The sequence below is a fragment of the Dipodomys spectabilis genome, unplaced genomic scaffold (genome assembly GCF_019054845.1).
Source record: "Dipodomys spectabilis isolate Male_0828 unplaced genomic scaffold, ASM1905484v1 ptg000050l, whole genome shotgun sequence".
Lineage (NCBI taxonomy): Eukaryota > Metazoa > Chordata > Mammalia > Rodentia > Heteromyidae > Dipodomys > Dipodomys spectabilis.
In genome coordinates this window covers 8,884,538-8,912,059 of record NW_024870727.1, presented here as the reverse complement: position 1 = coordinate 8,912,059, position 27,522 = coordinate 8,884,538, and the positions used below count along the sequence as shown (strand labels likewise).

At 41.4% G+C, this 27,522-nt stretch overlaps 1 protein-coding gene across 2 annotated transcripts in view; it reads left to right on the top strand.

Moving 5' to 3' along the window:
• The first annotated feature begins 4,884 nt into the window (after positions 1–4,884).
• The window catches only part of Prkci (protein kinase C iota), a 62,152-nt gene continuing 39,514 nt past the window's right edge, over positions 4,885–27,522 (top strand). The window contains exons 1-3 of one of the 2 annotated variants that reach the window (XM_042678857.1): positions 4,885–5,044; positions 21,162–21,283; positions 26,977–27,066. In XM_042678857.1, coding sequence (XP_042534791.1) covers positions 4,956–5,044; positions 21,162–21,283; positions 26,977–27,066 — 301 coding nt within the window. In that variant the 5' untranslated portion in view covers positions 4,885–4,955. Of the gene's footprint in view, positions 5,045–11,965; positions 11,992–21,161; positions 21,284–26,976; positions 27,067–27,522 lie in introns of those variants that run through there. The other variant, XM_042678856.1, reaches the window with a different exon arrangement.

Here is a 27,522-nt window from a genome sequence, read left to right as displayed (position 1 = left end):
CGAACCTTGATCCTCAGATCTTAGCCTCCTAAGTAGCTAAGATTACAGGTATGGCATCTTCCACCTAATATTTTTTTTTTAGCCTAGGTAGGTTTTGGGGGCACAGGGACTTCTCTGTGGATCCTTAAAACAAATGTCTTCTTTATTTGTTTCCTTGTATTAACATTTTACAGCTTAAATTTAGAGAATTACATTAAGAGAAATTCTTTATCAAGTAAAAATTCTTTTTTTTTTCAGTCTTGAGGCTCAAACCCAAACCCTTAGGCCTTTTTTTTTTTTTTTGCCGGTCATGGGGTCTGAGCTCTGGGCCTGGGTGCTGTTCCTCAGCTCTTCAGTTCAAGGCTAGCACTCTATCACTTGAGCCACAGTGCCACTTCTGGCTTTTTCTGCTTATGTGGTGCTGAGGAATTGAACCCAGGGCCTCATGCATGCAAGGCAAGCACTCTACCACTGAGCCACTTTCCCAGCCCACCCTTAGGCCTTTAGACAAGAAATGTACCACTGAGCCACAGTGCCGGCCATCTTGGGGTTTGAATTCAGGACCTGGGCACTCTGCCTGAGCCTCTTTGTACTTAAGGCTAGCGCTCTGCCACTTGAGCCACAGCACCACTTCTGGGTTTTTCTGATTAGTTTATTGGAGATAAGAGTGTCACAGACTTTCTTGCTTGGGCTGGCTTTGAACTGCAATTCTCAGATCCCAGCCTCCTGAGTACTCAGCCAGGATTACAGGTGTGAGCCGTTGGTACAAAGCTCCAAGATTCTCTTTTTAAGGCAACTGAAGATTCTTCTTTTCCTTCCTTCCTTCCTTCCTTCCTACCTTCCCCTTCCCTCCCTTCCTCCCTCCCTTCCTCCTCTGTCTCTGTCTCTGTCTCTCTGTCTCTGTCTGTCTGTCTGTCTCTCTCTCTCTTTGTAGTGGTACTGGTGCTTTAAATTCAGGACCTTGATCTTGCTCAGCTTTTCTCTTTTTCTTTTGTAATGTATTTCTTTTCTGGAAAAAAATATTCTGAAGATTATATGATCAAAGAAAAAAACTAGGTACAAGTAAGCTGAGTGTATAGAAATAGCAGCGAGGTCTAACCTGTGCTCAGCCAACTCTACTCTACAGAAGGCATAGTGGAATGGAAGAAGAGACATCTTTGCATCAAGCACTAGATATGGAGAGTGTTTGCTCAGCTTTTTGGCTAATAACTGCTGCTCCACCTCTTGAGCCATTCTTTAGTTCACCTTTTTATTTCCTGGCTAATAGGAGATATAATCTTTCAGTCTTTTTTGCTTAGACTGGCTTCAAACTTTGATCCTGTGATTTCAGCCTCCTGCCTAACTAGGATTACAGGTGTGAGCCATTGTCTCCTGGCTGAAAATTCTTTTTATTACTTTTATTTTGTGGTGCGAGGAATCTGACCCAGGCCCTAAACTTTTTTTTTAATTGAGGCAGAGTATTTTTGTTCACGGTCAAACTGCTTATGAATTTCTGGCCTCAAGGAATCCTCCTGCCTTAGTCTGCTTAGTAGATCAGATAGACACCCAGCAAGAATTTTTATTATCCTTGCATATAAATAGAAAACAAAGCAAAGCATTAGTGTTCCATGTCAACGGATATTATTGAGCACCTACTATGTGCCAGGTACAGGGGATATCAATATGAACAAATCATAGTCTCAGCCTTATAAATATGTCTAAAGGAAATAAAGTAGTAGTATCACACTATGTAATATGTGCTGTAACTGATCATAAATATGTAGAGGAAGTGGCTGAGTGATGAGATAAATACCCAGCAGCCTTAGGAGCAGAGGTGAGTTTGCACATAGGTCTTAGAGAATAAGTGGAGATACTGGCGAGGGGCAATGGGGCTTGACTTGGGGAGAACACTCCAGAATAGCCAGAAGATTCTATATGTGTAATTATAAAGAGGAGATTGTGTCCCTGGCATAAAGGATGGACTTCCTTCTGTGATTATCAGGGAACATAATATATTACTGAAATTCAAAGTAAAGCAATATTTCAAGGGCAATGGGAGATTAAGGTTGGAATGCCTTGTATTTGCAGTGTGAAAGTGAGAATGTGACCTCCCACTGTAAATGAGTTTCTGTGGCTGGAGCCAGTGCAGAATGCAGAGATGATTTGGTAGTAAAGTTGGCACTACCAGTGCACTGGTAAAGGAGATGGAGGTGGGAATAAGGAGAAAAGAGGGGAGGGAAATTGACAGCATATTAGCTATCTATGCTAATTTTAAAAATATTAGGATAAAAATTAGCCAGATACTGGTGGCGCATGCCTGTAATCCTAGCTACTCAGGAGGCTGAGATCTGAGGATCGCAATGCAAAGCCAGCCCAGGCAAGAAAGTCCGTGAAACTCTTATCTCCAATAAACTACCAAAAAACCGGAAGTAGAGCTGTAGCTCAAGAGGTAAAGCGCTAGCCTTGAACTGAAGAGCTGAGGGACAGCGCTCAGGCTCTGAGTTCAAGCCCCACGACCCCCCCCCCCCCCACACACACACATACTAGTTATAAGCTAAGTTGTAAGACTCCAATCAGGTTTGGTTGCTTTGGCTCATAATTGTTCCTTTTTTTCCCCTTCATTTTCGGCACTGGGATTTGGGCTTTTGCTGGTAGTGGCACTCTTGTTTGCCTTTTTCACTCAAGAATGACCCTCTACCACTTGAGCCACACCTCCACTTCCAGCTTTTTGCTAGTTAATTGGAGATAAGTTTCATGGGTTTTTCTGTCTGGGCTGGCTTTGAACTGGGATCCTCAGATCTCAGCCTCCTAAGAAACTTGGACTATGGGCAAGAGCCACCAGCATAAGCACCTTGCCTACTGAGCTATATTCTTCAAGCTGCTCATTCTGAAGAATGAATACCATATTTCTTGAAGATACAACTAAAGTTTACAAGTTCCTTTAAACCCTTAAAAGTTCTGTTCTCTTTGATTAAATAGGATAACTGATGTGTCATGGAGCCCAACTGCCAGTTGAGAAGGGATCTCATGAACTTATTAAAGCTAGCCCAGGCTAGCTTCAAACTGTGATCTAAGCTTCCCAAGGAACTAGGACTACACTATGTGCCACCAATAAGTGACTTATTTTTCTAGAGCACCAAATAATCTTAAATTTGTACAAGCATACCAAAGATTCTAGCAACCCAATTAAAATTTGATCCATATTTAACATGTTCACGCATGTCTTCGATTTCTAAAACAAAAACAAAACCTGATAACAACTTATTCTATGGGCATTTTCACTAAGAGAATATAATCCAAGTTTGTGGCAGATGGTGAATATAACAAATGAAGTGTAACACATTATCTCAGATGACACAATCTCCCAATTCTAATTTGTTAACCATAACTAAAGTTATCTCTTTAATTATTCCAGTTCTTTTTTTCCTGTGCTGTACTGAGGTTTGAACTCAGGCCCTTGTGTTGCTATGTTTAATTGCTATGCTGACGAACTACCACTTGAGCCATACCTCCTATGTGACTTTTTCCTGGCTAATTGGAGATAGAGGCTAAGGCTGTCCTCAAATCTCCATCCTTCAGATCTCAGCCTCCCGAGTAGCAAGGAAGCTGGCTTGTTCCAACTCTTTTAGCATAAATTGGAACCAGGACGGACATTGGCTGCATTCATGTTACCTGTAACTGCAGTATAAACTAGATTATAAGAATAGATTCTTGGGGCTGGGAAGGTGGCTCAGTGGTAGAGCGCTTGCACGCCTGAGACCCTGGGTTCGATTCCTCAGCATCACATAAGCAAAAAGAAAAAAGCCGGAAGTGGCGCTGTGGCTCAAGTAGTAGAGTGCTAGCCTTGAGCTGAAGAGCTGAGGGACAGCGCCCAGACCCAGAGTTCAGGCCCCACGACTGGACCCCCACCAAAAAAAAAAAAAAAAGAATAGATTCTTTTTAATCCTTGGTTAGTTAGCCAGTGTGGGAGAACAAATGCTAATGGATTGACTGGTTGGCTAAGTACTTATTGTGCACTTGTTCATGCAATTGCAGTAGAGACACAGATAAGGCAGCGAGGAAGAAAAGTCTGTTTTCTATCCTGTCTTCTAGTCGAGTTTCTTCCTCCATTGCATTTGTTGAGACATTAGTTGCATACTATTAAATTATTTCCATGCTGAGAAGGTAATCAAATCTTGTAACCCAAAAAGGCACTATATCATTTAGATGATTTATGCCATTGACGTGGAGCATTCATCGGAGAACAAAGTCTAGCCTAGCGACTTCCAACGCCCTCAGATAACCGCACTGCTCTCAGGATTCTCACGCTCACTGGCTCTGGCAGCAGCAAGAATGCAGGCAAGGCTCCCCCGAAGTAAGGAGCAAGTCCCAGAATTCACCGGGACTCCAAATCCCAGAAGTCTGCACGGCAAATAAATCCCGGGTGAATAGTAGGCTGACTGCGGACGCGTCCAAGTTGGGAACTAGAGGGGCGAGTCCGTAGTATTTGTCTCCGTGTATGTTTCTTTGAGGGAAGTAGCATCTTATATAAACACCTTTGTGAATTTCATGGTATTCTAGCCTGGACGTCCCCGTCTGGGGGGGTGTTTTGTGCCGGTCTCAGGGGTTCCCATTCCGCTCCTCTCTTTCTCTCACCCCCGTGAGGATGGTTCATCCCGACACCGAGGCTGTCCCTGAGTTGGACGGACGGTCGCGCCCGCCCTGCGCCGGAATGTGGGCCTCGAGAGCGAGCGGGGTGGGAGGGGCCGCGGCGGGCCGGCGCGCGGGGCCTGGGCGCCGGTAGAGGCGGCGGCGGCGGCAGCCGCAGGCGGTAGGAGGGGCCGCGCGGTTCCGGCTGTCGGGACGAGGCGACCCTCGGGTTCGCTGCGCGGGCCAGGCGGGCGGGGTGCGAGCGGCGGCGGCCTCCGCTCGGACGGACTCTGGCTGCGGGGTCGGCCGCGGCGCCCGGCGCGCCCCGGCACCCTCGGCCTCCGGCATCGGGGCGGGGGAGGGAGGAGATGCCGACCCAGCGGGACGGCGGCACCATGTCCCACACGGGCGGCGGCGACCATGCCCACCAGGTCCGGGTGAAAGCCTACTACCGCGGGTGAGTGGCGGGGGCGCGCGGGGGTGTGTGTGGGGGGCGCTTGGTCCGGAGGAGGAAAGGTCAGGGGCTGGAGGTGGGCTGTGCGGGCTGGGCCGGGCAGCCGCGCGGGGGCAGGGGCCAGGGCTCACCGAGCCGTAGAGGACCCGGGGGTGTAGGTACCCCAGGTGTTGCTGGGGGGAGGGGTCGGAGATGGAGGGTCAGAGTGGTGGAGTCCAGGGAGGAGGCTGGGAATAAAATGAGGTGCGTCGGGTGGAGGTCAGACATTCCGATGTGCAAATATTTTGCGTCATTTGTCAGCGTGTATTTGGGGCTAAGGATTCCGTGTGGTGCCTCAGTTTAACTCAGTGGGTTTAGAAGACTGGACTGCTTCAGGGAGCTGGACCTTTTGATGACTAACAGGCCTGAAGCCTTTGTTGTTGTTGTTTTTTAATTAGAATTATCTTTGCAGTGGGAGAGTTCATGAAGTGAATCTGTGTTCTGACTGCCAGTCTCCTAGAAATTGAGAGGGAAGTTGATATATTTTCAAGAATTGCACTAGGGACACTTACCTGTCGCCCAGGATTAGATGGCAAATGTGTAAATAAACATTTTTGTGAACCCTTCTTCGTTAATGTTGTTTCTAGGACCGTCCAATAGGGTGTATTGCAAGGTAAGAAAAGGAAGAGACACTGATTTAAATTCTGTGATCTCTTTACTCATATGATTACCTAAGATATAAATACTGTGTAATCCAGTCTTGAAGTCGTTGTAAATCCTATTCTGTCACTCGAGTGGCAAATTATTCTCCCACCTTTGCATCCACTTGTGGTTTAAATTTCTTTGGGATTATTATATTTAGGAGCCTTAGTAAGTAAGCTAAGGGCTAGTGTGAGATTTGAGGTTAACAGAAAATCCAATTGCTTTTAGCCTGTCTTATGGCTAGTCTAAGTAAATTGTTTAAAAACAAAACAAAAAACACCAAAATCCCTCAAGGACTAGATGGTGGCAATTGCTGGGCATATGTTCACATTCCTGAAGGGATCAGTCAAGATAGCAAACTTTCAAATTGCCTGGCTTGTTTTGCTTTGGAAGAAGACATTAAGCCCAAGAAGTCTCATTGATTAGATGTAAGGGACCTGCTACCACGAAGCCTCTGGTCTCTGTTACCCTTGATTGTATTCAGGAATAATTAACAGGAATCTTATAGAACAGCATTAAAACTTTTTTAGTTAAAGCACAGGCAAAAGAGGTTTTGATTTTTACAGCAAAATCAATAAGTTTGTTTTTCTTTAAAAAAAAATCCGATGGGGCTGGGAAGGTGGCTCAGTGGTAGAGTGCTTGCCTTGCATGCATGCATGAGGCCCTGGGTTCGATTCCCCAGCACCACATAAGAAAAAAGGAAAAAAGCCGGAAGTGGTGCTGTGTCTCAAGTGGAAGAGCGCTAGCCTTGAGCTGAAGAGCTGAGGGACAGTGCCTAGGCCCAGAGTTCAGGCCCCACGACCAGACCCCCCCCAAAAAAAAAAAATTTTTTTTTATTGCTGGGGCACCTGTGGCTTATGTTTGTAATCCTACTCAGGAGGCTGGGATTTGAGGAGCTCTTGTTTGAAACCAGTGGTGAGACTCCTATCTCTCCAATTAACTACCAGAAAGCCAGAAGTGGAGCTGTGGCTCAAAGTGGTAACAGTGCTAGTCGAACGCACACAAACTCAGGGACAGCATCTGGCCCTGCGTTCAAGCTCCAGGACCACCACCACCAATAATAATAATATAATATTTTTGAAAGCCTTATCTATAATTTCATAGATGAGATGTTTTACTTTTGAATGTGTTCTGTTTTACGAAGTTGACTGTCTATGAGTTGTTCAGTGTGGAGAAAGAAATTTAATTTTTTTTTCTAGTCCTGGGGCTTGAACTCAGGGCCTGGGCACTGTCCCTGAGCCTCTCTGTACTCAAGGCAAGCCTCTCTGTGCTTATGTGGTACTGAGGAATCTTACCCAGAGCTTCGTGCATGTGGGGCAAGCACTACCACTAAACCACATTCCAAGCCCAATGTAATGTTTTTGAAAAAAGCTGTCTGACGACAGTTTAACAAACTAGATTTAAAAATAAGTACGAGCACATAGTAGGAAAGTACCAAATTGAAGTATTAAAAAAAAAAAGAGGTCCCATTTAATTCTCCCCCCCACCTCAACCTCCAAAGATGACTCCTGTTGGCAGTTTATTATTATTATTTTTTTTCTGAAAGTTGCATTTATTATTTGAAAAGTTAAGTTTCATGAAGTTCTAGCTTTAGGTAGTATTTATTGATTCCTTCCCCTGAAAGATGAAAAATCAGAGCATGCTACCTCTGTCTCCTATCTTCTCAGTTTTTGCTTGCTAAATGATTATATTTAGTTCTCTGGGGGGATGGAGGTTATCTTTGTGGCTTTCAGTATATGAATTCTTTGGAGGGGCATTGTTGGGGTTTAAACACAGCCTTGTGGTTGCTAGGCAGGCATGGCACCATTTCAGCCAGGACCTCAGCACATAGTGATGAACATTCTATCTTTCAAAACTTAGGAGTCAGGTGCCAGTGGCTCACACCTGTAATCCTAACTACTCAGGAGGCTAAGATCTGAGGATCCTGGTTCAAAGCCAGCCCAGTCAGGAAAGTCCGTGAGACTCTTATCTCCAGTAAACACTCAGAAAACCGAAAGTGGCGCTGTGGCTCAAGTGATAGAGTGCTAGCCTTGAGATGAAGAGCTGAGGTACAGTGCCCATGCCCAGAGTTCAAGCCCCATGACCAACAAAACAACAACAACAACAAACTTAGAGGAGATTTTGCTGAAGACAGGCACTAATAACATCATGCCCTTTACGGCTTTTTACTGAAGAAAAGCTTTCTAAGCATTTTGAGCCTCATTTAAAAACATCAATATACCAATTCCTGTGCCCTGAAAATTGATCTGCTATGATTATATATTTAAAAGTGGGCACTGATTGAGCATGCCTGAAATCCTAGCTATTCAAGAGACTGAAATCTCAGGATCACAATTCAAAGCCAGCCCAAGCATAAAAGTTCAGGAGGTCTTACCACTAATAACTAGAGAAAAGCCAGAAGTAGAGGTGTTCTTCAAAGGTAGAGTGCCAACCTTGAGCAGAAAACTAAGCAAGAGCACAAGGCTTGAGTTCAAGCCGAAATAGCAGCACCAAAAAAACCCAACCCTCGCCCCCCCCCCAAAAAAAAAAAAACAACTTAGGTAGTCTAAGCTGATAGTTATGCTATTAGAGTCAGCTGCTCATTAATATAGATGAAACTAGATGAGTCACTAGCTAAGATAGTTAATAAACAGGTTGGCTAACTAAAACACCTACCTGTTTTAAAAATAGAAAATCCTGCCCTTATACTAAGAACTCTAAGGACAACTTGCACTTGAAAGTTTTTCCATCACCCAGTATAACCTTTATCAGCTAGCTTCCCCTATTTTTTTCTAACATCATTTCAGTATTTTTTCCCAGTAAATGATGAATCTGAATAGCCCATTGTTTTCAGCCTAAATTGACCATTCATTTGGAGAGGAGGGTGTGTGTGTGGGGGGGGGGGGGCGGGCAGGGAGGTGTGCTGGTTCTGGGCTTGAACTCAGGTCTTGGACACTGTCTCTGAGCTACATTGGCTCAAGGATATCACTGCCACTTTAGCTACACCTCCACTTCCAGTTGTTTTTGTGTGTGTGTGTGTGTGTGTGTGTGTGTGTGTGTCTAATTTGAGATCAGAGTCTCACAGACTTTCCAACCCAATCTGGCTTCAAACTGTGACCCTTATATGTAAGTCTCATGAGTAGCTAGGATTACTGATGTCAGCCACTGGCACCTGGCTTGACCATTCCTTTTAAATATATGTTCAATATTCTGTTTCTGTTAAAATTGATCTTATTGACAGTATGATGTCTTCTTAGTTATAGTTAACATTAATTTGATTTTTTTCTTGGTTTTTCAAGCAAGGAATTAATAAGTTTGAGAATCTGATTTTACTGGAGACCAAGCTAAGACTGCTTGTCTCATAGTAGCTCTTCAGTGAGTGGCTCTCTGCAATCATTACCTAGTGGTGTTTGTTTGAAGGAAGAGAAACAGGTTTTGTTGGTTACTGATAGATTGCTATTGTATGTGCTTATCCTTATATAAAGTTACTTGATATAGGATAGAGTTTAACCAGTTAATGTCTGGACTACTTTTTATGTGTATGTGCATGGTATTAGGGTTTGAACCCAGAGCCTTGCAGTTGCTGGGAAGGTGCTCTACCACTTGAGCTATGCCCTGCTCCTTGTTTTTGAGATAGAGTTTCACTAACTTTGCTCCACCTGACTTGGAGCTTGAGATATTCCTATCTCCTCCCAAGTAGCTGGATTACAGGCTTGTACCTCTATGCCCACATGGACTACTTTATTTTTTTTAACATTCCATATGTATGGGTAAATCTGCAGGAATCTTGAAAAAATGTTTTTAGAGCCTCTGTTATTCCTTCTGTACACATCTAGCAATAAAGAGATGTTAATGCTTTTTTTTTTTTTTTTTTTTTGAGGAACTATGGATAAAACACAGGCCTTACACAAGCTTTACAGCACTGGGCTACATCCCTAGCTCCAGATTGTTAACTCTGCATATTTGGAATGTACAACTGGTTCAGTAAAGAAGTACGTGGGATATTTTTCACTGTGAGCAAGTCTTGGCAAGACTTGTTTCTAAGAGTATTGCAAAATTATTTTAGCAGTATGCTCTAGTCATGGTTCTGAGGAAATAAAAAATAGTATCTTCAGTTAAAGGTTGGGATAATGGTATCTAAAGGGGCTTGGAGGGTCTGAAATAGCACTCAGCCAAAAGGCAACAGATTCATAGTGTGGCCAAAGAGAGAAAAATGGTGGCCTAGTGTCAAATGAATAAAAGCTTTTTCAGAATTTCAAGTAGATAATAAGATAAGTTGCTTGACAGTTCTGGGGACTGACGCTAAGGAATTGGAGAGAGAAGGCTGGTGAGACCAGAACTGAACATGTGCAAACTAAACTTGTGAAGAAGCAGAGGAGAAAGCAGCTCTATAGAAAATTCTCCCTAGAGGTACCTAGTTGATCATAATCCGCCCCACCCTCCCCCAACTTAGCAGCTTATGCTTGCCAGGCAGGTACTCACGACTTGGGCTACTTCCAGCTCTTTTAGTGTTGGCTGTTTTTTGAGATAGGGTCTCACTTTATGCCCAGGCCAGCCTACTGTAATCCTTCTATTTGTGCTTCCCTACATCACTGAGATGACAAGCGTATGACTCTGCATCCAGCCATTGATTGAGATGGAGTCTCACAAACTTTTTTTGTTTGTGGGGAGAGGGCCTGGGCTGGTCTTCAATTGTGGTCCTCCAAACTCCCATCTTTCAAGTACCTGGGATTATAGGCATGAGCAACCATGCCCAGCTTTCTAATTCCTTCTTTTCTCTAATTGTAGTTATGAATGCGTATTAATTGTGCACATTAATGCTTTCACTGTGCCATGTCCATTTTAAGGTAGCTTGAGTGTCTAAGATTTTTTGTCTTGTTTTGTTTTGTGTTTTGCCAGTTCTGAGGCTTGAATTCTGGGCCTGGGTACTGTCCCTGGGCTCCTTTTTCTCAAGGCTAGCACAGCACCACTTCCGGCCTTTTCTGTGATTAATTGGAGATTAGAGGCTCACAGACTTTCCTGCCCAGGCTGGCTTTGAACCATGATCCTCACAGTCAGTCTCCTGATTAGCTAGGATTATAGGTGTAAGCCATCAGTGCCCAGCTGAGTGTTTGTTTTTTATGTCTGAAATGATCATAATTAAAACATAAACTTTTTGAATTCTAATCTTGCTTAGGATTTCAAATATTCAGAGAGGGGTTGGGATTTAGCTTAGTCAATAGAAGAGCACTTGCCTGCAGGCCCTGAGTTCAGTCCTCATCTCTGCAAAAAAAAAAAAGGCTAACTAATGTTCAGAGATTTCTTAACTGGATTTACTGAATGTTGTCTATGGCCACAGAGGATGTTGAGGTAGGAAGAACAAGGCTCTACCTTTGAGGAACTAAGAGACTTGTAGAAAGAAAGCTAGGTGGGGCTGGGAAGGTGGCTCAGTGGTAGAGCGCTTGCCTTGCATTCATGAGGCCCTGGGTTCGATTCCTCAGCACCACATAAGCAAAAAGAAAAAAGCCGAAAGTGGCACTGTGGCTCAAGTGGTAGAGCACTAGCCTTGAGCTGAAGAGCTGAGGGACAGTGCCCAGGCCCAGAGTTCAGGCCCCACAACTGGACTAAAAAAAAAAAAAGAAAGAAAGAAAGCTAGGTAAGAGTTGAAATACAAAGAAGTAAATTTGACATATGTGCACATATAAGGTACTTGGAGGGTGAATATTGGGGAGAGCTGGGGGTGGGGGTAAGGGAAGCCATCCTAGGGGAAAAGATGTCTGAGGCCTTTAAAGGATAAATAGATAAAGTTGAGGGCATAGCTCAGTGGTTACAGCACATGCTTAGCAAGTGTGAGACTCCTGTTCAATCCCCAGTTCCTATATACCCCCCAAAAGATAAGTAGAAAGCTTGGCTAGTGAATGATGGTGTCATTTTAGGCATTGAACAACTGTGTGATAAGTTAAATAAGGTAGGCTTGGTTGTTTTCCTTGCTTTTTTTTCCTTGCTAGGATGATAAGAAAAAAGGTTAAAGAAGCTTACAGGGTTAGATCATGAGAACCCTTCAATGTCAGACTGCAGAGTTCAAACTCCTCATTAGTGAAGATTTTTAAGGAAGAAAGACACTGCATTTTAGAAGGATTGATAAAGGATAAGACTGATTTGGAGGTTTATAAAGTGGTCTAAACAAGTGAAAAAGAGGATAGATTCAATGGAGATGTTAGGAGGTAGAATTGACATGAATTAGAGATTTTTTTCCCTAACTGGGAAGAACAGGCTGAAAACTCAGAAGTTTGAGAGAAACTGAGAAGCAGGTCAGTGGGGGAAATACAGAAGGAAATATTTGTGAGAGAAGGTAATTCATTTCCTGAAACAACTAATTGAATTCTGAGTACTTATGAGACATGCAGGTGAAATGTCTGCTATTAACTGAGCAGTCATTTATTCAGCCAACCAGTGTAGGAATATGGCTGAGAATAATGATTAAGAAAAAAAAGAGCCATCTATGGTCAAATACCTATCATAGGCCAGACACCAGAGCTAAGATTTCAAAATAAGAAAGTTTCCTGAAGTTTCACACTTGTACTTTCTAAAGGCTGTCATTGTTATCAGCTTAGGATAGTCTACATCCTATCAGGAGATCTACAGGTAGAGCTATTTATGTGAGTGTGTGTGCGCACCTCTCCCCCATCCCCACACCCCCTTTTGTTGTTATAAATGGATTCAGAATTTCTTTTTTTTTTTTTTTTTTTGTCAATCATGAGGTTTGAACTCAAGAGGTAGGCTCTATCCCTGAGCTCTTTTGCTTTAGGCTAGCGTTCTATTACTTTGAGCCACAGTACCACTTCTACTTCTGGTTTTCTGGTGGTTAATTGGAGATAGAGTCTCATGGACTTTCCTGCCTGGGTGGGTTTTGAACTTTGATCCTCAGATCTCAGTCTCCTGAGTACCTAGGATTACAGGCAGGAGCCACCAGCACCCTGCTAAGGATTTTTTTTCAAACAATTTCTTACTTCATTAAATAGTATTAATTACAATTAGACACAATTAAGTACAACTATTTAAGTTGTATTAAGCAGTTGTATAGTTTCATAAGTCAGGTTATGAGTACAGTGCTTCTTGATCAGTGTTACCCCTTCCACTGTTTTTCCCCATTTTCCCCCTCCCATCCCTACCCTTAAGTTACATAGTTCAATTTTTACTTTGAATATAATGACTGCAATTGCTTACCGTTGCTCTGTTGTTGTTTTCCTCATAATGCCCTTCCCCCAACAGAACATATTTCTACTTCTTGGTATTCATTTTATTAAACAGTTGTTCAGAGGAGTTACACCATTGGATTCTTCCCCTCAGTATACCATCCTTTTGTCAGTTTGTGTGCATCTACAGATTCATATTTCTAACTCTTCTGTAACTCACCCTCCCCCCATTTATGGTCATTTTTTCATGATAGGATAGATAGATAAATAGATCTCTTTCTTTATGTTTTTTTTCTTCGGTCGTGGGGCCTGAACTCTGGGCCTGGGCGCTGTCCCTCAGCTCTTCAGCTCAAGGCTAGCGCTCTACCACTTGAGCCACAGCGCCACTTCCGGCTTTTTTTCTTTTTGCTTATATGGTGCTAAGGAATCGAACCCAGGGCCTCAGGCATGCAAGGCAAGCGCTCTACCACTGAGCCACCTTCCCAGCCCCTTTCTTTATGTTTTCTATATAGCTTTCCACAGTATTATTTTTTTTGGGGGGGGGGTCCGGTTGTGGGGCCTGAACTCTGGGCCTGGGCGCTGTCCCTCAGCTCTTCAGCTCAAGGCTAGTGCTTTACCACTTGAGCCACAGTACCACTTCCAGCTTTTTTCTTTTTGCTTATGTGGTGCTGAGGAATTGAATCCAGAGCCTCCTGCATGCAATCGGGCAAGCGCTCTACCACTGAGCCACCTTCCCAGCCCTCCACAGTATTATTATACTATAATTTACCTTTTTTTTTTTTTTTTTTTGAGACAATGTTTAACTATGTGTCCTAAGATGGTCTGCAATTCCTGAGGCAATAATTCCTGCCAAGTGCTGGGATTACAGGTGGTTTCCCTACATCCAGACCTACTTTTCTTACTGTTTTGATGAGACATTGACATTTTGTCTCTTGAAGTTGTCATCATTTTTCAATCTGTTGTTTGGAGTTTTTCATTTTTATGTAATCAAATCTTTTTTTTCTCCTTTTCATGGCTTGTAGGTAGATGTGTTTCTCATCTAAAAATATTCTATTTTCTATTATTCAGATTTTAAAGTTATTCTCAATACATCTGGCATTTTGGGCTTTTATTTATAGTGTTCTAGTATATTATTTTAGTACCTGTAATTTTTTTTTTTGTGTGTGTTGGTCATCGGGCTTGAACTCTTGGCCTGGGTGCTGTCCCTGGGCTCTTCAGCTCAAGTGGGCATTCTACCACTTGAGCTACATTACTACTTGTGGTTTTCTGGTGGTTAATTGGACTTTCCTACCTGGGCTGGCTTTGAACCAGCATCCTCAGATCTCAGCCTTCTGAGTAGCTAGGATCACAGGTGTGAGCCACCCTTGCCCGGCAAATTTTGACTTTTTTTTATTGCTACTAATTTTTGACTTTTTGTACATTTTTCTACCCATATAAATTTCAGGCTTTTGTAGTTCTCCCCTTATCTCCAAGTCCCCCAAAATCCTACTGACCTTTTGATTTTTGAATTGTATGCATTTTTGGATTACTTTGAAACTGATAGTTTTATGATACTGAGCCTGGCCTTTGAAGTGAGTGGAGTATGGGTATTTGTTCAGGTATATAACATAGGTCTATCCATTTCTCTCCTGCTTTTCAACAATAAGATTTTTGTAATTCCTGTTCCTCAGGGTTTGAATATTTTGTTACATTCCTCTATTTTGTTAGTATGTTTTTGTAGGCTTGCTGCTTTTATAAATGAAATTGTTTATTTTCATAGGCTTCTAATTTAGTATTTGAGTTGGAGATTTTTCTGTGTTGCTTTAAGCTTTAAACTGTAATGGTTCTCTAGCTCAGCACTCCAAGCAGTTGAGATTACAGGGCTTACCACCATGCCCAGCTTCATATCACCTGTTTTTGTATGTTTAAATTAAGCTGGCTACTTTATTAACTGTTTTTTAGTTAACCATCTTAGAATCTACAGATGGTGACATTGCTTAGAAAGTTTTATTTCCTCTTTTCTGTGTCTTATTTTTCTTACCTTAATCATTTGGTTAAAGTTTTTCAGAGTTGAAAACCTTTTTTCTTTGTTTTAATTTATTTTTTTATTGTAAAGGTGATGTACAGAGGAGTTATAGTTACGTAAATCAGGTAAAGAGTACATTTCTTTTTGAACAGCACCAAGCAGCGACCTTTTTATCTTAATAAAATATAACCAGTAGAAAGAAAAGTTTTACAGTCTCTTTTATGATACTCTTTTCTCTCTGTTAAGAGCAAACTTTTACAGCAAGTACATTTCAAGAATGTGGTGCTGTACACTTTTTTTTAGTCCTTGCAATTATGCTCAAAGGGAGCTATCAGTTTCCTGTTATAGATGATAATATTGAAACTTAGTAACCAACAGTACAACATTACAAAGCTGGGTCATAACTTTCTAAGAAACCTCTTTTCCTTTTTATTGGGTTGATGGGCTTTACAAAATACTACATTTTTCTTTATTATCAAGTTGGTGTCTCATGATCGTTATCTTTTAGTCTGTGTTTTACCTTCTAGATTATTAAAAATAGACATTACTTTCTAACTTTTTATAATGATGGAGATGGCTACTTGAGATTTTATGGCCATTTTGTTCCTCTGCAGTGTTTTATCCAGTGGTATTACCATCCATGGGTAACCCTGCCTGAACCAATTAGTGTGTCAATAATTACAAGTAAATTCCTCTCTAGATAGTCCATGCTTAGTGTAAGAGAAAAGCCTATGTTGAGGCTACAGAGGAACTAAATATGAATATGTCTTGGGCATATTTTATTATTTTTATTTACTTTGTGCCAGTCCTGGGGCTTGAACACAGGTTTGTACTCTGTCCCTGGAGTTTTTTTTGCTTAAGACTAGCATTCTATCACCTGGGCCACAGCTCTGCATTTGGCTATTTGGTAATTAATTGGAAATAAGAATCACACAGTCTTTCATGCCCAGACTGGCTTCAAACTGCTATCTTCAGATGTCAGCCTCCTGAATAGCTATGATTACAGGCATGAGCCCAGCTTGGGTTTATTTTTATTTTTATTTTATTTATTTATTTTTTTTTATTTTTGTCGGTCGTGGGGCTTGAACTCTGGGCCTGGGCGCTGTCCCTCAGCTCTTCAGCTCAAGGCGAGCACTCTACCACTTGAGCTACAGCGCCACTTCTGGTTTTCTGGTGGTTTATTGGAGATAGGAGTCTCATGGTCTTTCCTGCCCGGGCTGGCTTTGAACCGCGATCCTCAGATCTCAGCCTCCTGAGTAGCTAGGATTACAGGCGTGAGCCACCAGCGCCCGGCTTGGGTTTATTTTTAAAACCAATTAATCTTAAAACTTTAGAAAAAAAAATATACTTTTTTCCCCCCAGTCCTGTGGCTTGAACTCAGCCTGGGTGCTGTTCCCTGACCTGCTTTTGCTCAAGGTGAGGGCTCTACCACTTGAGCTACAGTGCCACTTCTGTCCTTCCTTCCTTCCTTCCTTCCTTCCTTCCTTCCTTCCTTCCTTCCTTCCTTCCTTCCTTCCTTCCTTCCTTCCTTCTTCTTTCTTTCTTTCTTTCTTTCTTTCTTTCTTTCTCTCTCTCTCTCTCTCTCTCTCTCTCTCTCTCTCTCTCTCTTTCTTTCTTTCTCTTCTTGTAGTTTGTTAGAGATAAGAGTTTCACAAACTTTCCTGCCTGGGCTGACTTCAAACCAGGATCCTCAGATGTGAGCTTCCTGAGTAGCTAGGATTATAGGCGTGAGCCACAGGTGCTGGGCTTAGATTTTATATTTTAGGACCTAGGAACATTGAAAGCTTAAAGCGATTTGTTTTCTGAAGCCTAATAGCAAGATTAAAGCTCTTTAGTTTTTATTTTTCACTTTAAGTAAAACGATATCTAAATTGCCATATGCGGATCTTTATAAAACAGATTAATCTGTTGAGCAGAAATTAATTTTTGTTAGTGCTGAACTAAACCAGGAAAAAACCATCTGTGCATACTTTGTTTTACACCTTTATATGTATTCTAAATTTTGTAACTCACTTTTTGTTACTATAATAAGAATTTGATGCTTGTGGAGTGTTATGAAGGTGGTGCTTTCCCAATTACTTAAAGAAGTGTTTATACAAAACTCCTTAAATGTTTTAGTTCCTGGAATTTAAGGAATGGTAGTTGATAAAGCCTGACTCCTTCACCGAGTCTCTTGAAGATGTATGTACTTAGGGCTTTTGAAACATTTAAAAAATATTTTAAAGATATTTAAGCCAGGAGTGGCAACACATGTCTGTAATCCCAGCACTAGGAAGGCGAGGCAGGAGTATCAAGAGTCAGGCCTACCTCCGCTACATTGTGAAACCCTGTCTCAAAAAACAACAGCAACTATATTTTGACAAAAATTTTGTAAAGTTTCTGAAGATTCTTGTTGTTTACACTTATACTTAACATGTGTTGATTTTAACTTTATGTGCAAGGAAGTTTTTTAAAAAATTATTTTATTGTAAAGATGCTGTACAGAGGGATTATAGTTACATGAGTAAGGTAATGAATACATTTCTTTTTTGGGGGGGCGGGGGTCCAGTTGTGGGGCCTGAACTCTGGGCCTGGGCGCTGTCCCTCAGCTCTTCAGCTCAAGGCTAGCACTCTACCACTTGAGCCACAGCGCCACTTCCGGCTTTTTTCTTTTTTCTTATGTGGTGCTGAGGAATCAAACCCAGGGCCTCATGCATCCAAGGCAAGCGCTCTACCACTGAGCCACCTTCCCAGATCCATGAATACATTTCTTGTTCCTCTTTGATACTCGGCTACTGTTTTCACCTTGTTTGAAAAGGATAACTTCACTTTTACTTTTTTTTCTTCAGAGAAATTCTTTAGTAGCTTTCTTTCTCTTCTGGTTTAATTCTAAAATATATTTTCCAACTCAGATAGGCTATAAATAACCTGGAGGGTGCTTTGAATAAAAGATTGTTTTGTGTCAAGCACGTTTTCTTTTTAATTAAAATTTAAAGTTTTTTAGTTATAAAAAAATCCTGAGCTCTGCCTCCTGAGCAGCTGAGTTTATATCCTCAAATCATTGCTCTCAACCCTGTGTGTTACTTTTTTTTTGGTTATACCTGGGCTAGAACTTAGAGCCTGGGTGCTGTCCCAAGCTTTTTCAGCTGAAGGCTACCGATAGAGCCACAGCTTTGCATTTACCTTTTTGGTGATTAATTGGAAATTAGAATCTCCTGGGGTCTGGGAATGTGGCTTAGTGGTAGAGTGCATGCCTAGCATGCATGAAGCCCAGGGTTCGATTCCTCAGTACTGCATAAACAGAAAAAGCCAGAAGTGGCACTGTGGCTCAAGGCTAGCCTTGAGACAAAGAAGCTCAGGGACAGTGCCCAGGCCCTAAGTTCAAGACCCAGGACTGGCAAAAAAAAAAAAAAAAAGAAAGAAAAGGAAAACAAAATCTTATGGACTTTCCTGGCCTGGCTTCGAACTACAGCCTCCTGAGTAGCTAGGTCTGTGCCATCAGCGCTGGGTGTGTTTTCCTTTTAGAAAATAAGAGTTTTTGTTTCTCTAATGAAGTTTTACTTCTATTAAAAGTATGTGAATATGCAATTAAAAATTAATAAACCATAGTGTGTTATACACTAGTCGTTACTCTAATTATAGTTTAAATTAAGAATTAATGTTATAAATATTAATGAATCCTTAGGACATCCTGTGAGGTATTATTGTTTGCTATGATCTGAATATTTGTGTCCTTTCCAAAATTTATGTTGAAACTTAACCGGTAAGATGATATTATTGGAAGGAGAGGCCTTTGGGAGGTAATTCAACCCTCAAGAATAGGATTAGTGCCCTTATGAAGAGACTTTGGAGAGTCAGCTACCACCTCTACCATCTGAACATAACTAGATGGTGTCACACTGAGAACCACAAGTTAGGCTCTGACCAGACACTAAATCAGACATGCCTTCATCTTGGACTTGTCATTGTCTAGGACAGAAGAAATAAATTTCGGTTTGTGAGCTACTCCTTTTATGGTGTTTTGTCATAACAATGTGACTCAACTAATACCAGGTGTATTACAAGATCTTTGCTATGGAAATCCGTAGCTTAGGAGATTAGCAGATGGCAGGTTTTTGTGAGGAATGCTCTTGGCATTGATGGCAGTGGAAGAGAAGAGAGGGAAGGAAGGCAGCTGAGTGAGGCTGTGCTGCTGTAACAGAATAGCATAGTAATTTACAAACAGCAGAAATGATTTCTCATAATTCAGAAGCTAGAAGTTCAAGATCAAGCTGCTGGCAGATTGGTGTCTGGAAGGGGTCTTTCTGTTCTTTCCAGGGTAGCACCATGCTGCTGCATCATCCAGAGAGGATGAAGCCTGGGTCTTCAATTGGTGGAAAGTTGGAAGGATAAAGGCCCATCCTAGGATAAAGGCCCATCCTAGTTGTCTCTGGCTGTTAAAAAAGGCTTGAGTCCATTCCTGAGGCTCAAGCCTTCGTGATTCAATCACTTCCCCAAGTTCCCTGTTTCCTAATACCTCCTCAGTGGGATGAAAGTGTCACCATGAATTTTGGAGGAGGACATACTCAAGCCATAACACAGACACAGCAGAAGTCCAAACAGAAATCTCAGTTGATTCTCTTGGAAATTCAAAGGATGAGTTAACACTTTAGAGTTTCCTGAGTTGTGTCTAGGACCCTTGTGCTCCATAGCCAATCAGTCACTATGGTTGCTTCAGGAAGGGAGGTGTGAGTACAGGCAGATCAAACCTTTGAAGGTGGCTGATTAGGGGAGACTGTCCACAGGCCACACTCAATAGCAGGGACAATAAAATGGGGGTTCTGGAGATGACTCAGAATAGGGGTAATAGTGGATCACAGCATCCACAAGATGCTATGAGATTCAGATGTGAAGTCATATTCATTTCCTTTTGTGAGACTACAAGTATGCCTCTGTGCTTTCCCTTTTAAAACTGTAAGATTTACTGCATCAAGATTGACAGTTATTGTCAAAGTTAAGATAAAGCCTCCTCAAGCTTCTGGAACATAGTATTCATAAATGTATATAAGGAAAGAGAACACAGTAGCATTTCCTTGTCAGAAATATATCTGCTGTTGGGAGCTTGTGGCTCCTAGTTTCTCAGGAGGCTGAGAGCTAGGTATCGGGGTTCGCAGTCTGTGCAGGTAAGTCTGAGACTCTTAGATCCAGTTAACCACCAAAAAGCTAGAAGTGGAGTTGTGGCTCAAGTGGTAGAATGCTAGCCTCAAGCAAAAACACTCAAGGACAGTACCCAGGCCCTGAGTTCAAGCCCCATATACACACCGAAAAAAGTATATTTGTTGACAGATAAGGTTCTGAGTGAAAGTGTTTCTTTTACATTCAGTTCAGTGTAATACAAGCGTATGGAAAAGTCCAAGACTATTTGTCTTCTAGTTGTTCATGATTTAGTTGAGGGTATGTTCTCAGTATATGATGAGTTGAGAATTGCAGACTATTTTGTGGTTGGCATGTATTTGGAAAATAAGTGGAAGGTGGTGTTGAAGTCTAGTTACCGAGTACTTTCTCCCATTCTGTGTAAACAGAGCCTTCACATAAGGGAAAGTTGAGTTAGATCTGAGTAATTCATTAGGATCTGCATGTGTGGGTTGTGTGTAAACCAGTTAGTTACCTGTAGTACAGTGTTTGGGTGGTGAGATCAAATTGAAGGAAGTTGGACTTATATTATCAAGAGTCTTAAATACCACACAGATTGAAATTACAGATTTAGGAGATTTCTATGTACAGATGATTGTTAAAACACTGAACATGATCTCAGAAAAAGATGGAGTATAATGTGAGGGGTTAGGAGTGTCATGTGATTGGAGACAAAAGGAGACTTAAGTGTTGTAAGTAGTGGGTGGAATCAAGAAAATTTGTTGTTATGAAAGCCAGGGAAGAGGCTTCTAAGAGGCAAGGGCAGAAAAACATGTTCAGAAAGAGTGATAAAAGGCCATTTGACTTCCCTGCCTACTTGCTTCTCTGCTTTTTAGCTTCTGTAGCTCTTAGAGTGCAGCTGCAACTTTTCTTTATTTTTGTCTTTTTTTGTGTGTGTATGTGGTGGTGGTATTGGGGATTGGACTCAAGGCCTCACAATTGCAAAGCAAGTGCTCTACCAGTTGGCCCATGCTTCTAGGTTATTTTTTCTTTAGTCTACTTATTGTTGAGTTTTACACTCCAGAGATGCTGTTACTGAAGGAAATATGTGTTGGTAGCTGAGTCTATGGAGTTATCAGAGCATTGTAGTTTTCATCATTTAACCACCTAAAACTCCTTTGTTTTCCAGGGATATCATGATAACACATTTTGAGCCTTCCATCTCCTTTGAGGGCCTTTGCAATGAGGTTCGAGACATGTGTTCTTTTGACAATGAACAGCTTTTCACCATGAAATGGATAGATGAGGAAGGTGAGTATAGAGGGTTGTGTGTAAGCATTTGACTTGAGATAGTGTTTTGTCATTCTCTGTCAAAATTTAATGAGAGAGTCCTAATCAACTCAAGAGGGAAAGATACATTAGAAATTAATGCCATTCTTATTTTACTTTTAAGTGCTTAAATGCAAATAATACAGTATTTGTATTGCCCTTTGTACTCTAAATGAAGTAAAATTAATGACTTTTTCAGCAGTAAGATAGTTCAATAAATAATGTTACATTTTACTTTAATTTTGAATATATATGTCTTATATTTTAACAAATTATCTATTTTTAACTGAACATTACCTTAGAGAAAATGTTATGGGATCAGAGTGATTGTGGTAACCATTATTTCAGAGTGATGTCAGAAACTTGATGACTGGGTGACTCGTATTCAGAAATAGTTATGGAGTATCTGTGTATTCAGAAGAGCATTTCCTGTTCTTAAAACTCAGTCTGGTAGCAAGAGGGATGTAGGAATACAAAAGAAGCAGCATCTATTTCAGTATGCCTGAAATAATCTTCAGTGTTTGAACTAAGTTTCAACCAAGAATAAAGGTTTTTAAGGTAAGGGTGAAGAGAAAAACTAAACAGCTGAAGAGCAAGGTATAAAAGACACAGATGCAGAAGAGTGCAGCATGTAGAAGTACTTCACTGATGCTGATGTGTGAGCAGTGGTGAGGATGAGCTTGGGCTAGATCTTTGCTGCTAAGTGTAACCTGTGGAACCTTTCAGAGATGAGAACTCCAGGGCTCAGCCCCCATCTCTGTCTCCTGAATCAAGGGCTCCATTTGGACAGGATACACTGGTGCTGTGGGAAGGTAGACTAGTGTAGGACTACTGTTTATTTTACATTATGGAAAGCCATTGAAGTATAATTAGAAGTTACCTTAAGTACATCACTTTTGTATATTTTTAATTGTAATACAGATACAAGTTAATTTTGAGGAATGTCATTATAATATTTAGCTCAATATTTAGGGCCATTTCTCTGTGTTGGTGGCTCACACCTATAATCCTAGTTACTCAGGAGGCTGAGATCTGAGGATCAAGGTTCAAAGCCAGCCTGGGCAGAACAATCTGTGAAACTCTTATCTCCAATTAATCCACAAAAAACTGGAAGTGGTGCTGTGACTCAAAAGTGGTAGAATGTTAGCCTTGAGCAGAAGAGCTCAGAGACAGCACCCAGGCCCTGACCCACCGAAAGAAAAAAAAAGTATTCTAATTTTCTGAATTCTCCACCCCCCCCCCCCCCCAACTCTGGGCCTGGGCGCTGTCCTTCAGCTCTAGGCTAGTGCTCTACCACTTGAGTCACAGTGCCACTTCCAGCTTTTTCTGCTTACGTGGTGCTGAGGAATCGAACCTAGGGCCTCATGCATGTAAGACAAGCACTCTGCCACCACTGAGCCACCTTCCCAGCCCCAACTGTAATTTTATCACATGTGTTTTTATCATGTAGGCATTGGGGCATGCTGGTCTGGAGAAAAAATTTCTCTAGGATTACAGACAGGACTATAATTTGATTGCTTAGATATATGAGAAATATTATTTAAGAAGCTAAGCATTTAATAATAGGATTCTATGTTGAACAAATTAAAAATTGTAAGCTTATATCATCTCAGCAGAAAATGGGACTTTTTTTCCTTAGAAAATTCAATTCACCATAGATTTTTTCCATAGAAAATTCAGTTCACCACATGACTGGTAACATGTATGATCATGGGCACATATTTTGATACATGTATAATGGAATGATGATTAAATCAGGCTAATTAATATATCATTACCTCAGATACTTTTTTTGTTTTTTTTTGTTTTTTTTTTTTGGGTCCGGTCGTGGGGCCTGAACTCTGGGCCTGGGCGCTGTCTCTCAGCTCTTCAGCACAAGGCTAGCGCTCTACCACTTGAGCCACAGCGCCACTTCCGGCTTTTTTTTTCTTTTTGCTTATGTGGTGCTGAGGAATCGAACTCAGGGCCTCAGGCATGCAAGGCAAGTGCTCTACCACTGAGCCACCTTCCCAACCCTACCTCAGATACTTTTATCATTAAGTTAAAGCCAAGTCTTCACTGATTTGAAATAGACAGTAACTGTAGCCACCATACATTGCAATAGAATACTAACACTGATTCTTCCCTTTTGTACTTTTTTTTTTGTTGGATATGGGGCTTGAACTCAGGGCCTGGGCACTGTCCATAAGCCTCTTCCCACTCAAGGCTGTTGCTCTACTATGTGAGCCACAGCACCACTTCCGGTTCTCTGAGTGGTTAATTGTAGATAAGAGTCTCGCAGACTTTTCTGTTCAGGCTGGCTTTGAACCACAATCCTCAGATCTCAGCCTCCTTAGTAGCTAGTGTTACAGGCCTGAGCCACCAGCACCTGGCACACTTTCCTTTTTAAGAGCTTGACTTGTCTAGATTTCATATACAATTGAGATCATGGCATACTTGTCTCTCTGTGCCTGGCTTCTGTCACTTAGCGTAGTGTTTTCTATGTTTATACATTTCATTGCAAATTCTTAAAGACTCAATGGCATTTCAGTGTGTATGTATGTATAATTCATTAATGATGAATTTATTTTTCCCATGTGTATTTTTATGATAATGGTGTATATTTTTGTGATAGTGGAGTTTGTACTTAGAACTTCATGCTTACTAGATTGGCTCTCTGCCACTTGAACCATACCTCCAGCCTGCTTTTCTGGTTATTTTGAAGATGGAGTGAATTGTTTTAAGACGTGAATTTAGACTGAAACAGTAGAGTGGATTTTGAAGACTGCTTTCCTGGTTTTTTTTTTTTTTTCATGTTGTCTTGCATGGAGTATTCTACTTTGGAGTTATGCATTTGCCTTTTTGCTTTTACCAGGCATTAAACAAGATCCAAAAAGGCAATACTTAAAAGCAGAGGTACTCAACCCAAGAGACGCAAACTAGATTTAAACAAATGAAATACTTGTTATTAACTTATTCTCATACCTCTTGGTGATTATTTGGAGTGAGTCACTGGTACCTGGATCCCTTGGCTTATTCTTTTTTTTTTTTTTTTTTTGCCAGTCATGGGGCCTGAACTCTGGGCCTGGGCGCTGTCCCTCAGCTCTTCAGCTCAAGGCTAGCGCTCTACCACTGGAGCCACAGCGCCACTTCCGGCTTTTTCTGTTTATGTGGTGCTGAGGAATCGAACCCAGGGCCTCATGCTTGCAAGGCATGCACTCTACCGCTGAGCTACCTTCCTAGCCCCCTTGGCTTATTCTTAAATGTACTGCTGTAGAATCAAAAGCTGCAATATACATCATATACATATGCTGAAATTTATATTAACCTTTGAAAATAATTCTGGGATATAATAGAAAGAACAGTAAAACTACTACTCAAGCTTAAGAGTACTGATGCTAGCAATTCATATATGCCAAAGAGAGGCCATAAAGTACTTCTTTAAGCAAAAAGGTAGACATTCTTGGCATAAGAGCCATATGCTTAGGTTGCTAAGAGTTATGATAAAAATGAATATTAAGATTGTAGAAAAGCTAAAAGAAGTTCAGCTTAACTTTTGCTTCGTACTCAGACTGCAGAAGTTAGGGCCACAGTGAGCAATAAGTGCATAGTTAGGATGGAGCTCCCTTGGCCCACACCTGAAATCTTAGCTACTACTCAGTTTACTTTTGGCTGTGCTGTCAAAATCCAGTGTCATAAAACTTTGCTTCTCTGTTTTCTTCTAAGGTTGTACTTTCAGTTCTTAGGATTTTACCCATTTTGATAAATATTTGCTTATGGTAGAAGATACAGTTTGTACTTCTTTTACATGTAAATATGTTTGGATGTGACAGAGATATTTTTATAGATTAATAGTGGTATTGTGGTTTTATTAAGGAAGTATCTAAGATTTTGCTCAAAAATCATACCATGATGGAATTTAGTGGCAGGCTATATAGATGGTTTCTATTTATTTATTTGCTGCTGTGGGGCTTGAACTCTGGGCCTGGTCGCTGTCCCTCAGCTCTTCAGATCAGGGTGAGCTCTACCACTTGAGCCACAATGCCACTTCCAGCTTTTTTTTTTTTTTACTGCTTATGTGGTGCTGAGGAATCAAACCCAGGGCCTCATACATGCAAGGCAAGCACTCTACCACTGAGCCACCTTCCCAGCTCCAGTTTCTTTTTATTATGTCTCAGAAATTCAAAAATAAGTTTAAAAGAAAGTTGAAGAGGGCTGGGAAGGTGGCTCAGTGGTACAGCGCTTGCCTTGCTTGCGTGAGGCCCTGGGTTTGACTCCTCAGTACCACATAAGCAAAAAGAAAAAAGCCGGAAGTGGTGCTGTGGCTCAAGTGGTAGAGTGCTAGCCTTGAGCTGAAGAGCTGAGGGACAGCGCCCAGGCCCAGAGTTCAGGCCACATGACCGGATCCCAAAAAAAAAGGAAGTTGAAGAGCTAAGAGCTGTGGCACCTGTAACTTCAGCATTTGGGAAGCTGAAAGAGGATCATAGATTTGAGGCCAGCTTGTGCAAGACTGTCTCAAAAAAAAAAAAAAAGATAAAATGCAGCAGGGATTCAGCAGCCAAGAGCAGAAAACAAAAAGCACTTTGTTTTTATTTTATTTTATTTTTTTTAAATTTTATTTTATTTTATTTGAGAACATACTGTACAGAGGGGTGCACTTTGTTTTTAAAGATAGCTGTAAAGGTAGTGACTGCATTTTTTTCCTCAAGTGCCTGGGTTCTATACTGAGACTGTCCGAGGCTCCAGCTGGCTGGTAGCATCTAGTTTGTAGTTATGTTTAGTGTAGCCACAGGAATGAGCAAAAGAATGACAGGGGAGGCCTCAGCTCAGCCCCACCTTGCATTCAATGACTTGTTGCTTGAGGAATGCATTGTCCAGGTAGATGTGGCACTTCTTGAATGTCAGGGATGACTTACTTAGTTCTTTGGTTGGTTGGCTCAGAGAGATGCTACCTCCTTCCTTTTTCTGTGTGTACGTTTACTAAAACAGCTCAGCCTGGGCCTTTCTTGAGTTCACAGCGCTTTAGTGGTTTCTGTGCTATGAGTCCTTGAGCAAGCTCTCAAATGAAGGGAAAAACATTGACAAAATGACCAAGTTAATGTCATAGTAGGACTACTTTCACCACTTCTTTCCATGTCACAACTAACACAAAGCTTGCTCTTGATCATGCTCAGTAGTCAGGCAGCACTGAGTTCAAAGTGTGGGTAGAATAGCTTTTGTTTGCTTTTTTTTTTTTTTTTTTGGTCTGGTCGTAGGGCTTGAACTCTGGGCCTGGGCGCTGTCCCTCAGCTCTTCAGCTCAAGGCTAGCCCTCTACCCCTTGAGCCACAGCACCACTTCTGGCTTTTTTCTTTTTGCTTATGTGGTGCTGAGGAATCGAACCCAGGGCCTCAGGCATGCAAGGCAAGCACTCTACCACTGAGCCATCTTCCCAGCCCATTGTTTGCTTTTTTTTTTTTTTTGAAATATATGTTATTAAAAACAAAATGGTTTTCTATGAAATTTGGTATGTGAACCTCGTGTAGTGTTTGTGCAAATAGAAATGGAAGTTATGTCACCAACTTCAGAGGCTAGAACTCTCTAAATAAATACCTAAAGATCTACCCTTGTCAGATATTTCCCAAAACATTATATTATAGAACTTGTATACTGACTTAGGGGTTTTAAAAAGTGAGTTTTCTTTTTGGTATTTTTTAGGAGACCCATGTACAGTATCATCTCAGTTGGAGCTAGAGGAAGCCTTTCGACTTTATGAACTAAACAAGGATTCTGAACTCTTGATTCATGGTAAAAGAGTGTTTCATACTCTTCTGGAGCTATATTTGTAAACTTTTATTGTTGATCATTTAAAAATATAACCCTGTATCATCTTCTTAATCTATGTGCCTCAGACCAATGATTGTCCTTCAGAAGTTTTCCAAATGCTAGAGAAAGCAAATCAATACATCTTACAGTCTATGTTATATTTATATACCGTCTTGGACTGACATTTAACTATTTAGATGGAGTCTCATGGACTTTTCTGCCAGGGCTGGCATCAAACTGCCGTCTTCCAAGTCTTAACCTCTTGAGTTGCTAGAATTGTCTTGGATATTGACATGTGACCTATTGTTTTGCAGTACATTTAAGAAAATTTGTTATGATCCAAGTAGAGCTTTTTTATTGCTGGGGGTGGGAGTAGGGTGGGGTGGGGTGAGTCCTGGGTCTTGAACTCAGGGCCTGAGCACTGTCCCTAAAGCTTCT